At 39.2% G+C, this 13,303-nt stretch overlaps 1 protein-coding gene across 2 annotated transcripts; it reads right to left on the bottom strand.

The window, feature by feature from the left end:
* Nucleotides 1–9,392: 9,392 nt before the first annotated feature.
* LOC111395510 (RING-H2 finger protein ATL46-like) lies at nucleotides 9,393–11,219 on the bottom strand. 2 transcript variants are annotated; one of them, XM_023021540.1, is made up of 2 exons: nucleotides 10,833–11,219; nucleotides 9,393–10,613 (listed from the first exon to the last, which is right to left on the bottom strand). In XM_023021540.1, exon 2 carries the CDS (start codon nucleotides 10,571–10,573, stop codon nucleotides 9,617–9,619), a length of 957 nt encoding a protein of 318 aa, XP_022877308.1. In that variant the 5' UTR covers nucleotides 10,574–10,613; nucleotides 10,833–11,219; the 3' UTR covers nucleotides 9,393–9,616. The 2 variants fall into 2 exon arrangements, with proteins under 2 accessions (XP_022877308.1, XP_022877302.1); XM_023021534.1 differs by having other exon boundaries at nucleotides 9,393–10,755; nucleotides 10,833–11,218.
* Between the last annotated feature and the right edge of the window lie 2,084 nt (nucleotides 11,220–13,303).

Genomic DNA, 13,303 nt, shown 5'->3' on the forward strand with positions numbered 1-13,303 from the left:
GAGTTTTCCAATCTTCAAAACTAATCGGGTCAGGAGTGTTCGGCCCAAACTGGGAAGGCCCTTACCGCATCCGTTGGGAATCCCGACCTGGTACCTTCGAAATCGAAGATATGTCAGGAAACGTGCTGCCTCATCAGTGGAACATTGAACACTTGAGGAAGTACTACCAATAATGAGACTGTGTTCCAATCCGATCTCAATATGTTATAGTGAATCGATTGTTCTGATCTGATCTCAGTTATAAAATTCCCTAAGTGATGGAATCACCTTTGTAAAGGGTGATATAATTTATCTTAGTAATGAATCTTCGGTTCCGAGCCACATCAGTTAGTGAATAGTTTCCTCAGTACTTCAAAAGGTTCATTTAAGCAATCCGATCGTCAATTATTAGCTGATTAACATCAAGCGGCTCTTCATGTTTGCTTAAGTGGTCTGATCTCAAATTATTAACAAGTTGGCATTAAGAGTCGCTTCATACTCGCTTAAGTGTTTGAACTTATATTAACTTTAGTGGTCCGGTCCGTAGTTATTAACTGGTTATTGTCGCGAGGCAATTAGTCTGACGTTTGTCGTTCATACAAGTATAAACAGATAAAAAAATACAAAGAAGCAGAAGCCCAAATACTTTACAAAAATTTTCATTTCATTTAATAAATTTAAGTACAGAGGGGCCGAAGCCATTACAAGAGATAACCCTAATCTGCTGGAGGGACTTCTACATTGGCCGCCTCCTGGGCCTCCGGAGCCCCCTCGACAACCCTATCAGGCCGACCTCCAGTTGGTCTCCCAAACTCTGCCTCCAATGAAGAGATGTCCAAAGTGGGATGCACCTCCTTCAGTCGACCCAGTAAGCTTTGGGCACTCCATGAGGCCTAGAAGTCGGCGAAGACGTCACATAGGGGATGGTCTTCGAAGTGGTCAATAAAGTTCTGGACTGCCACCTTCCTTGCAGACTTCAACTCCTCCATCAAAGAGGCAATCTCTTCTGACTGGGCCTCTGCCTTCTGCCTCAGCTCTGCCTTTTCTTTGTTGGAGGCCTCCAGAGCATCGGTTGCGAGCTTGTGGTGCTCATTGGCGTGATCAATTCGCTGAGTCACAGCAGCCACTTGGCATTCCACCTCTTACAGCTCCTTCTTCAACCGTTCCACTTCTGCTTTCGCGGTAGTAAGCTGGGCCTCAGCATCTTTCTTCCCCTCCTCTGCCTGCGTGGCTTTAGCCTGAGCCGTCCGCACGGCATCCCCGTAATGCATCGCTTCCTCGAGGTGCTTGGCGAGGTCCTCCCTCTTAAAGTTCAGATCCTTCACCAAGCCCTCAAGCTGGATGCTTGTGCTCGGGGCCCGAGCCACACAGGCGCTGTTCACGGCCACCAAATCCTCAACCGTGCAGGAGGCGGTGTGGTCTCTCCACTCCTCCGTCCAGTATTTATTGTGGACCACCGCCACCGCAGCTGTTTCGGGAGGAAGAGCCTCCAACACTTCCCTTACGGGCTCTTCAGGATTGGTGCCCAGAAAGTCGACCTCCTTAGATGGACGGGGCCTCTTTCTCTTCTGCTGCCCCGGCGCTTGATCAATTGGCACGGCAGCGAGGGGTGTTGTGCCTGGGGCAGCGACGGGCTCAGTCGGAGCGGGCCTTCTCTCTGGGAGGGCCACCCCCGTGGGAATTGTGGCCTGCCTCAAAGCTGGGGATGGCCTCGCCACAGTTGGGCGCCTTGGAGGGGCGGCACTCTTCTTGCCCTTCCTTCGAAGGTCAGCCTCCGGGTCTTCCGGTACTTCCTTCTCCGTCGGGGGCTGGAGCCTCTTACTGGCCTCCACCAACTCCTCCATTTGCTTTTTGTACGAGGAGGAGGAGGCCTTCAACGCCCGTGCCTCTGCCATCATCTTCTGGATGGTCTTGAAGTCGGGGTGCACTGGCAGCTTCTTATTAAAGTTGTCTGCAAAGAAGCAAATAAGGAATTAATACAAGTCTTGGGAGTTCGGAATAAAAAGTAAAGACTTCGGTCCAGTTACCTTGGGATGCCATTAAATCGTGAGTAATAAAATGGATGTTCTTTCGGATCAACCTGTGGTAGGACCTCTACTTTTGAGGCAGCTAATAAATGACACAGATGATGTCAAAGTCCTCGGTTGACAGCTCGCACCGAGGAAGAGCACCTACAAAGGAAATGAAACTGTTAGACACAATTCGAACCGAAGAAAAATATAAGGAGCAACTACTACTATACTCACTAAGTGTTGAATATTTCGTTGGAATTGTAAGAGGCACAGGGGGTCCCCCTCCATCGTGTCTCATAGCCCTGCTGCCTAGCACCATGAGCTCTTCCATTCTTTGATGGAGCTCGGCAGATCGACCACGAATGGAGTGTGGGAACCCCATGACGTAAGGTAATACCATCCTCGGGTCTTATCCCCCCCGACAGTAACCTTAGGGATAAAAAGGGTTTGGAAAACGGAAAGGGGCATCTCCACCCCTAATGACGCCTCTTTCCACAACATCCAGGAGCCCACCATCTGGTTCCAGGAGTTCGGATTGAGCTGCGTTGGGGCTAACCCATAGGACCTAAGCACCATCCTAAAGAATGGGTGAACGGGCAGCCTAAGTTCGGCCCTAAGGATCGCCTCACTAATGGCCACACAGCTCGGCCTAGGGTAGCAGGCTCTCTCTTCCGGCTCGAGGAGGATCAAGTCTACGCTATCAGGGATCCTATACTCTGTCCTAAGTCTTCCCAGGTCGGCCTCCCTCAATTTTGATGGGTAGTCCGACGCCCCCAATGCACAGAGGTATCTGGTGGACTATCCGGTCGTTTCCATATGTTCTCTCCCCCCATTATTGCCTCAGCTATTTCTGAGGAGGTCACCACAATGGGCTCGTCCACCCTCACCATTTCTAAACCCCTCCCTCGAACCAGAACTCCCCTCTGAGGCCATTATTTCAAAATTTAAAAGCCTAAATAGGTACTGAAACTTACGGGTTTGGAGGTTTTCCTAGCCGAAAATGGTGTAAGGTTGCCGGAAGTCTAGTTTTCTCGTCGGAATTGCTTAGAAAACGCCGAAAATCGCCAATAACTCGAGAGCAAAATATAATGTTAGTTTCGCAAGGGTAGAAAGCCTGAGAAAACCTCAGAGTCCTACTTTTATAGAAAAACAAATCTGATCTCCACCGTTGAATTCAGATGCGATCAATCTAAGCCGTTCATTGCATCTTCAATCTAGGCCGTTGAAATGAAACGCCAGATTTGATCTACGCCCAAGATGTCGCTGTGACATTCACGCTTGCTTGAAACGCGTTACCTCGGTTACAACCAGCCGTCAATAATAATTAGTAGCCGCAGCATCCTTTTAGAAGAATGGGCATGACGCCCAACTGTCACCTTGAAAACACGCAATAGTTGTCAAATCATTTGACGTTTGAATCGCCTCGGACGCTGCGTTTCCTCCCATGCTTTACAAAGTTTCAGCCACCTCCCAACGCGTCAGCCTTTTGGGTCAGCGCACTGATGGCAGATGAGCTCTTCCTCCAACTTTACAAAGCTTGGACGCACCTGACGCGAAGGCCCTTTTGGATCATCGCCTCAGACGCTGCGTTTCCTCCCATACTTTACAAAGTTTCAGCCATCTCCCAACGCGTCGGCCTTTTGGGTCAGCGCACCGATAGCAGATGAGCTCCTCCTCCAACTTTACAAAGCTTAGACACACCTGACGTGAAGGCCCTTTTGGGTCATCGCCTCGGACGCTGCGTTTCCTCCCATGCTTTACAAAGTTTCAGCCATTTCCCAACGCATCGGCCTTTTGGGTCAGCGCACCGGTGGCAGATGAACTCCTCCTCCAACTTTACAAAGCTTGGACGCACCTGACGCGAAGGCCCTTTTGGGTCATCGTCTCAGACGCTGCATTTCCTCTCATGCTTTACAAAGTTTCAGCCATTTCCCAACGCGTCGGCCTTTTGGGTCAGTGCACTGGTGGTAGGTGAGCTCCTCCTCCAACTTTACAAAACTTGGACGCACCTGACGTGAAGGCCCTTTTGGGTTATCGCCTCGGACGATGCATTACCTCCCATGCTTTACAAAGTTTCGACCATCTCCCAACGCGTCGGTCTGTGGGGTCAGCGCACCATATTCGTGAAGCCTCGATGCACCTTACCCGAAGTTCCATGCTGGTTGACCGCCTCGTACGTTACGCACAATAACGAAACTTTGGTACGTTTGCCTATTATCATAACCTCGATTGCTGCAACAGATCAACCCCCAAAACTCCAATGACTTGCGGTCCGGTCAAGAAAGCAAGTCCACGCATGATATAGATATTCATCCCCGGACTTGGGGGACCACTGTTACGCTCCGATCTTACATGCCTCGGACTCGCAGCACCACATATTCCGACCTGAAAATGACCCTTTCGAAGTGTCTCCGAAGTGATATAGAAGCATCTCGCCTCCGAGGTCGAGATCAAGTGGACCCCGCGTAGCACCACATATTCCAACCTGAAAACGACCCTTCCGAAGTGTCTCCGAAGTGATATAGCGATTCCTACTACTGACCTGCCGAAGCATCTCGCCTCCCGAGGTCGAGATCAAGTGGACCCCGATTAGAAGATCCGTTGCCAATTTGAGATTTGTCCTGCGCCTAAGGTTTAAATTGATTTGACGTCTCCATGAGACTAGTTGATGTGACTTATCGACTTTATGTCAATTCAATTCAGAAGAAACAAACTGTCCGCCCACTCTACAAACGCAGCTGATTGACGCCTATGAGCGGACGCTTCATACCGTCAGATGTATACACGCGTTCCACATCCAACGGTTCATACCACCTATAAATACCCAAGGTATGGCAAGAGGCAAAAAAAATGAAACTCTTACTACATAGTAATCCATAGGAAGTTTATATATTTTCTCCTCCCCCTTTATCGTTGATTTGCATAGCCCCTGGGTACTGTTCCAATCACTTAAACCTGACTTGATCGTCGGAGTGTATACGGCCGCCGCCACCCCCGCTGGTTCCGGCCGTGTGCGCCTGACTATTCGCTGATTGTGTGCAGGGAGGAACATGTGGAGTAGCTTTCAGTTGGCCACGTGGAAGGACCAATTTCCGGGGTCAACAAGATAAATAATTAATATATGATATATAAATAAGAGTAAGTTAAACACACCTTTGCTGAAGTTCTCACTTCTTAAAAATTATCCAGATCTCTTTTATTTCGAGTTTTTAGTAATGCATACTTTCCTTGAGATTTATGATACAAAATTTGATCACCTCCCTTCGTGTATTTATCACACAAAACTCCCTTATTTTAAGTTTTTAATAACGCATACTCCTATGATAATTTCATTAAACTCCATTTTTCAAAAATTACACAAACCTCCTTTCTTTCAAATTTTGAATAACACATACCTCCTTTACTCACTTTTCTTTCACAATAATGTAATACCCAAAATATAATTTTAACATTTTTAAATAAATCAATAAAAATGTGTTGTTTAGACCATCATTTTTTCAAAAATATTTCAACATTTTCTATCAATTGGAATAACTATATTGAGGAATCCAAGATGGAGGGATTCTGATTTTGATTTTATCTTAAATACACGCTAAGAAATTTAATAGTTGGGTAGGAAATGACTTCTTCATTGAAGGCGATGAATAACATGATTATATATTTTTTAGATATAAGTGAGTTCGCAAATTTATAACTAGTTTTTCTTCTTTTTTACTTTAACGGAGGGTTGACAAAAAAATGAAGTTATTGAATGATCGATTGAGTGAAGTTTATGAATACTACAGATGCTTTACTCTTAAATATTTTGTGTAAAATGGTTGGTATATAGCCAAATTGAAATATTTAGTCCATGTTCGGTGCAAATTAAAATCTAAAATAAATTTCAAGTCAAAGTCAATTAATTTTAACTACATATTTTGTAATTTTTTTTTATTAAAATATATTAAAATTTTAATTTTAATCTACACCAAATAGAGGCTTAATATTTTAGTCTTATTAGAATGCTATTTTTTCTTCTGATTTGAGAACCTAAAAGGAATATGTAAATGTATATTGAATATTCCATTGATAAATTTTTAAAAATTTATTTTTAGAAAATCGATAGTATAAAAAATATTTTATTATTAATTTAGTTAAATTATATTTTAGGAGAGGTGTGTCGTGGAAATAGTCATTAACCTATGTTATTAAAAACTTAAGATAAGAGAGATTTATGTAAATTTTAAAAAGGAATATGCGTATATAGGGTTGGCAACGGTTTGGTTCGGGGTCGGTTCGACCAAAACTATCACCGAACCACCAATTTTTTTGTTATACCTTAATCGCACCATAACCACGTAAGTCGATTTCGATTCGTATCTCAGTTCGAGGAGGTTAATAACCTTGAAAATAAATTATTTTTTAATAAGTCCAATCATCAAATTGAAAAAAAAAATTTATGAAAAAAGTCACACATGATGGTATCAACTAATAGTCGAGTGAATTATATTGGAGCACTTCAAACAATTTGCGTTGTTGATCACTTACCTGATCAAATTTGTACAAAGGGCCAATAGAGGGTGCACTTGTAAGAAGGCGGCGATTTATGGTACCAAGGGTGATGTCTACGTTAATGATGACAAAATCAAGAAAAGCAAAGACTATGTATACTTAAGTTCAAGCCAATTCAGATGCCTAAAACTAATCAAATGATCAAATTTACTGTAAGAGAATAAGTTTTTTGAAACTGAAAATGTTGATTGAGTTCGCTTCAAGAACGAGTAAGTTAATAACCATTATGTGTGACTGAAAAAAGGGAAAAAAAGGCCCCGATGGAGTTTGCAAAATTAGATATATTTTTTTTATACATGTTTTGCATTGGATTACTATTTAGATGGAAAAAAATAAATTTAACGGGTAATCGATTCGGTTCGGGATGACAACGTAAATACCATACCCACACCGTCTCGAACCGGTTCACTAAAATCAAATATCATGTCCACCCCATTGCACCATTGGTTCGATTTTTTTGTCTTGTTAGGTTTGGTTAATCGCAGTTTTCGATTTTAACGGTTCAAATTGCCATTCATCAGCGTATATCTGATGTTGTCATAAATTTTAGAGGAGGTATGAATTATTCAAAATTCAAAATAAAGAAGATTTCTTTAATTTTTGAAAATCTTTGTAATTACTGATACTTTCGAGGAATGTCTCTGTAATTTTCTTTATTAATAAAGATTTGAGACAATTACAAAGGGGAGATGCAACCAGGAATTCTAGTCCACAAACAAACAGTTGAATCAAGACATCAAAATAGGGATTGACTCTAAGGATTGCAAATCTTCCTGTTGGATCATTGTGGTTTGCGACACAATTTGTGATACTAAGGATCCTCAGAAAGGCAATAGCAGAGTATACTGATGTAACTGTTTAGTTATGCGATTAACATGACTTATTTAAGACTGATATTAGAATTCTAAATAAGAGTGAGAAAGCAGGGCAAACTTAGAAACCCGTGATGTTATGTAATTGAAGATTGTAGTCAATGAACGTAAATCATTCTTAAGTCTTATGGTAATCATCACTAGACCTACTATTACTTTGCATTATTGATGTAAAATGAAGTGCATCGTGTCTAAACTATGCCTAGGGTATGTCAAACCGTTCTTTTGAGGCGTTAAATGAGATGAGCGGAGGGCTCATATCAAGAAAGTTGGCTTGATTCGTCCACTAGCTTTCCCCTTGAAGGGGTGTGCCGAGCTACCTCACGAGTTACTTGCGACTCACCCTTTTTTAGCCAATAATTGCATTTTCGAAGCTAAAATGTGAGTCGCTTGACTGACTCACTTGGCTTGCAAGCCAACTAGTGCAAGTCAAGCAAGCGCCTTCTACAAGTGATTCGTTATTCGGCTCGCGTTTGTAACTCACCTAAACATGAGCTGAGTTGTAAAGCAACTCGTTTCACTTAATATTTCTAACTGTTTTGATCTAGACAACTCGACCCATTTTTACTCCATTGCTCATGCATTTCCCACCAAATTGCTTTCAATTAATTGTGCAACAAAAAGTATATTTGGATGGGACATGGAGCTAGACCGACAAAGTCCATGGCCCCATGCCCACTAATAAGTCAACTTTTTTAAATTAAAATTTCTCATCATAACAAGAGTGCCTTCCTCTTAAATTTCACCCATCCCCCACAGCTCTCATTTTCATCCCATAACGGGGCCCTTAAGCATGCTACCCTACTGGTTGTTGATTTTTCAAGTAAACAAAATATGATCCCATTTCTCTCTTCATTTTTTCACCCTCCACGTATTCAGTATGAGTAAGATTTCTACTGGATAGTACAAGCCATCGGGACCCTTGTGCCCCGTCCATTGACTAGATAAATCTGCTGGCATTGTGAATCATGAATCAAAATAAGCATAAAGATGAGACAAACATTTCTCATGCTGCAGTTTCTCCCGTCTGTTCTCGAGTTGGATTCGAAAACTTTGGAGCGAAGGATTTTAAGTTTCGTTTGATGGAGATCAAAATTAGATTTTTTTTATAGATTTTGATATAAAAAAATGCGAAATTAAAAAGTCTTGAAATCCGTAAAATATGTGATTAAAATTACACCAAACCGGGCCAAGTTCAGAAATTCTCATGCTCCGGGCCATTTCTGAAAAGACCCCTCTAAAGAAACTAAAACCTTGAAAGACACTCCCATCAGAAACCAGAACCTTAATTTGCATCAGAATCCACAAAAATCTGGAAGTTAGAAAATAATACTGCAATTTGACCAAATATGATCTTAGGAGTTGGAATATTCCAAAAACAGTGTTGAGAACTGAAATTTGCTGTATTAGGATGAACTTTTGGACTTAAAAAAGTATTTCATTTCACTATTTTGTGGGCCAGAGTAGATGGAGTGATGGCAAGAAAATTTTGCACCGCCAGATTTGTAGACCCGCCACCCCACCCCAACCCACCACTCCCTGAGTCTTGTGGGGTTTGAATTAAAGAAAAAGTATATATAGCATTTTCCACGAAGTGTGAGGACAGAAGAATCATTCACTGTAAATTGCATAAAAATACTACAAGAAAAGGGCCAATATTGATATAATAACGACCACAAACTAAACCTTATTTTTTAAAACAGTTTCAACCAATATTTTATGAAATCCACAACTTTTATCAATTTTCAATCGTCCATTTATTCAATTTTTATTAACACATACTAAAAATCTGATTTTAATAAAACCAAATAGGAGCTAAGTCTAGATTCTTGTAATTTTGCACGGCCGGCTATATTAAATCTTACTTCTCCACTCTATTCGATTTATTGCTATTCCCGTCGAAAGATCCAAAACGAGATGCATCGATAAAAAAACAGGGAAAAAAGAAGAAGAAAGAAGCACTGTAACAATTGAATCGTTTTCACAATGAACATACTACACGTCAATAAAAAATTTAAAAGGTTGTCTACATAGATCTTTTTTCTCAACTCCATTCGATTTATTGTTAGATCTAAATTCAAAAAGAAAAAAAGAAGCCCCTTAGCACTAAGAATTGAATGGTTTTCCACAGTGAACAAAACCTTGTATTACTATTGCTATTACTAAATTGGCATCTTCTTGTATAGTCTGAACATAATCATTTCATGGCAAACTCACATCAATAGAGTCAGAACAGTGAGTACTTGTGGAACTGGGAAATTTACCTTTCTTGGACCACAGCCATATCTTAGAAACAGAAAAGCTTTCACCTTTACTTCTAGTGTTAATTTTCTTCTCATCAAAAGCATCCTCATCAGTTGTGAAATTCCCACTTTGCCCTCCTTTCTCCTTAACAGGAGTGCACAAGGCCACTTGGAGGTCTGAATCAGCAACCACATATTGAAATGAACCCATTGAGAAACACCTCCTAGCATCAATATTGCTGTTGCTACTCTCTCCCACTTCTCTTTCTTCACATTCTTGACTATAATTTGTGTTCTTAAATTTGCCAAGCCTCACAGAAAAAACCCTTTTGTCACTAATAATGCTACTATCTTCGTGATTTGTCTTTGGACCACAAGAAACACTAACAAAACCTGAATTCCCTGAATCTCTATCGTCATCTTTCGAGTCATCGAAGGCGAAAAATGGGTTCTCCAAAGAAAACCCAGGTGCCAAAATTACCCCTCTACAAAGTGGACATGATGAGTTTGAGAGTAACCATGTGTCTATACAATCAATGTGAAAAGCATGGCCGCATAAGGGCAGAAGCCTCAAATTGTCTTGTTCTGAGAATTCACATAAACAAACAGCACAATCAAATGGCTCTTTTGAACCCACAACATCCTTGTATAGAAACATAGGGAGTGCATCAATATAGGCTTGATCTAGACCTGAATCATGTAAATGGAAGAGGTGTTGTAACTGTCTTTGAAAAGCACCAGAAGTCGACATTTCTGGGTATTCATTAGACTGTGATGATGAATTTCTTTGCTTCATAAGAAATTTAACAACCAGGTGGAGAGCACCAGAGATGAAGAATATAACAGCCAGTATAACTATGATGAAAAGAATTACTGGGCTGATTTTACTTCCAAATGCTGACTGAATCCAAGACATTTTAGCGTTCAGGCAGCATAACAAAGCTTCATCTACTCAACTGTATAGAATCAAATAGAGAATCACTTGTTAAGAATCCCAAGAACCCAATTTCTTTTGCTTGCTTTGAGAACAAATCCAGCTTGTAAATTGAGGTGCACAAGCAATAAGCAGACTCCTTATCTCAATTTCAAGAAACCCAACTAATAAATAGCAAAGACTCTATGTTAAGCAAACTGGTGATGCACAAAGATCATGAATTGCTTCAAATGATACTTACAGCCAAAATATGCCTCCATTTCTTTGCCTGGACATAAATGTCGATGCCAACGAACAGCTGTGTAAATGTCCACCTCATAGTTTGAACATTCCACAAAACTTCTTCAATGCTATGGTAAAGTAGTCAAAATATGATACGCAGTTTTACTCGATGTTTTAGCCTAGGAAAACGTGCAATTTAGAAAATTAGGGAAGAGAAGGAAATTCAGATTCTCATGAGGGGCTTAAATTTCAGCGTGTGGGTGTGCCGTAGAACTGTGGAAGTAGGTATTTGGGATTTGTAGCGGCCTAATGTCAAGGTCCGAAGTCCCACAAAGAGGAAAAGGAAAACGAATTAAACAACTCACCCTGTACAAGTTACAGATGTAGTGTAGACAGCAATGCATTAACTGTCAACAAAGTTCAAGGAAAATTTTTTATCAGAAGTGTCAAGAGTCTCTCTATTTATAAAATCATCTTATCTATATTAGAAAATATATTTAATTTGACAGTAGTGTCAAGGTCCGAAGTCCCACAAAGAGGAAAAGGAAAAAAATAAGAAATAAAGAAACAAGAGTAAGTGTGAGCATTTCAAATTTTCCAAAGATTCCCTATTTATAAAGATATCTTATGTATAGTAGAGAATATATCCATTTCATATTTGGTAGAAATTAAATTCAAATTTTAATTTAAATCAAAGTCAACAATTAATTTTAATTAAAAAATTTGTAAAATCTAGTCAATCTTTATCAAAATCCACTAAAACTCTGATTTTAATTCTACTAAATAGGGGTTGAAATCTATGGAGTAAAATTTTTTGCACTTTAACAACACTCTATTTTGACCTCTCTCTTTTTCAAAAAATATTTACGGATTTCTTATTTTTCATTTAACACATTTTTTTATATGTCATGGCCAATAAATTCAAATAAGAATTGAATAATTTAAGAAATAGAATATCAAAATCTATAACTTATTAAATGCAATCATTATAAAGAAAAAATAAAGATTGAATTTGGCTTTTCAAATTTGAAAAACTAAATTCACTATCTATTTTAAAAACTTAAAACAGAATCTCTTGAAATTTATTTTTAAATGTTGACAGTCTAAAATTAAGAGTATCTTCTGTTTAGAGAGCATCTTGGATATGTTTTAAGAAAGAATAAATTAGAGATTAAATGGAAAAGGAAATTTCTTTTAATATTTTTTAGGTTGAAGGATAATAGTAGATGATGCAGAGTTTGTAGTTCAGAAAATTTCCCTTTGCCTTTCTTGTTTGCTCGACTTGATAGGTTGTTGAGAGCCTCTATAGCATCAACTCGATAGCTTCTCGAGAGCCTCACTAGGGTTAATAGGTGAATAAAGAGGAGGCACGAGTTAGGTGGAGGTGAGGAAGTATGTGAAAAAGACGGAAAAGATAATTTTTCATAAAAATATATTAGATGAATAAGATGGAAGAGACTATTTTTCGTAACAATAAGTTAGACGTGTGATTTATAAAGAAAGTCTTTTATATGTAAAAAAGTTATTATTAAATTATTTTCCTCTTCAAACACTAAAATATGGCCGTTAAAAAAAGAAAAAGAATTGCTTTAAGTTCATGATAGCGTTAAGTTGCCTTGCAAGATTAAGGAAAGTATTCATTATTAATATATTAATTTCAATCTGTCATTTCACGTACAAATTACTGACGGTCTAATACATACAATTTTTATAATGAAAATTTATTTTTTTATGTTTTTTCTTTAACATAGAAATAATGCACAGAATCCATACAGGTGCATTTCCTATCATGTTTGGGTCCAAAACCAATGAAAAATTACCAAATGTTAAACTTATCAAAATTTTGAGAAATTTCCTTGTGCCTGTAGCATAGCTCGAAACCAAGGGACCAATAACTTACGTTTGAGTTCATCCCATCTTTTCAAAATGGGTGATGCTATATGTAAATGGAATGCTATATATATGTACACGGATTCCGTGTACATAAGAAGGTTTTTAAGCAAGTATAAATTTTTGTAGTACTGATTTTCTTTCTGGTCTCTTGCATTTCTATAGCAGTAGGATCATTTTTAAATCTAATTATGAGAAATAAGCCAAAATTCTTGAAATCAAGTAGCGTAGTCTATGATAAATCTTTCATATTCTTGAATGAAAGCTGGCTGATTCCCCAGTAAAAAGGTAAAGCAAAAGAGAACGCCAAAAGTTAAAAGGAAAGAAGCAATTCTCTATCTTTTCACTTTTTATATTTACTATAAAGCACAAAAAAAAAAATCATAAGCCCATTAAAGGAGCCTAAACATTTGAACTAAGAGCCTAATTTGATAATTAAAAAGTAACCGAAAAAGAACCTTATTGGCTATTGAGGACATATATAAATTAAAATATAATCTTTTTTCCTCCATTTCTGTATTTAAAATATTAAATTAAGTAGTTCGACATTAACGTCGGTCTCTCTCTCGTACTCCCTTTTTATTGACTCGATTTCCAATT

This window comes from Olea europaea, chromosome 1 (assembly GCF_002742605.1).
Source record: "Olea europaea var. sylvestris chromosome 1, O_europaea_v1, whole genome shotgun sequence".
Taxonomy (NCBI): Eukaryota; Viridiplantae; Streptophyta; class Magnoliopsida; order Lamiales; family Oleaceae; genus Olea; species Olea europaea.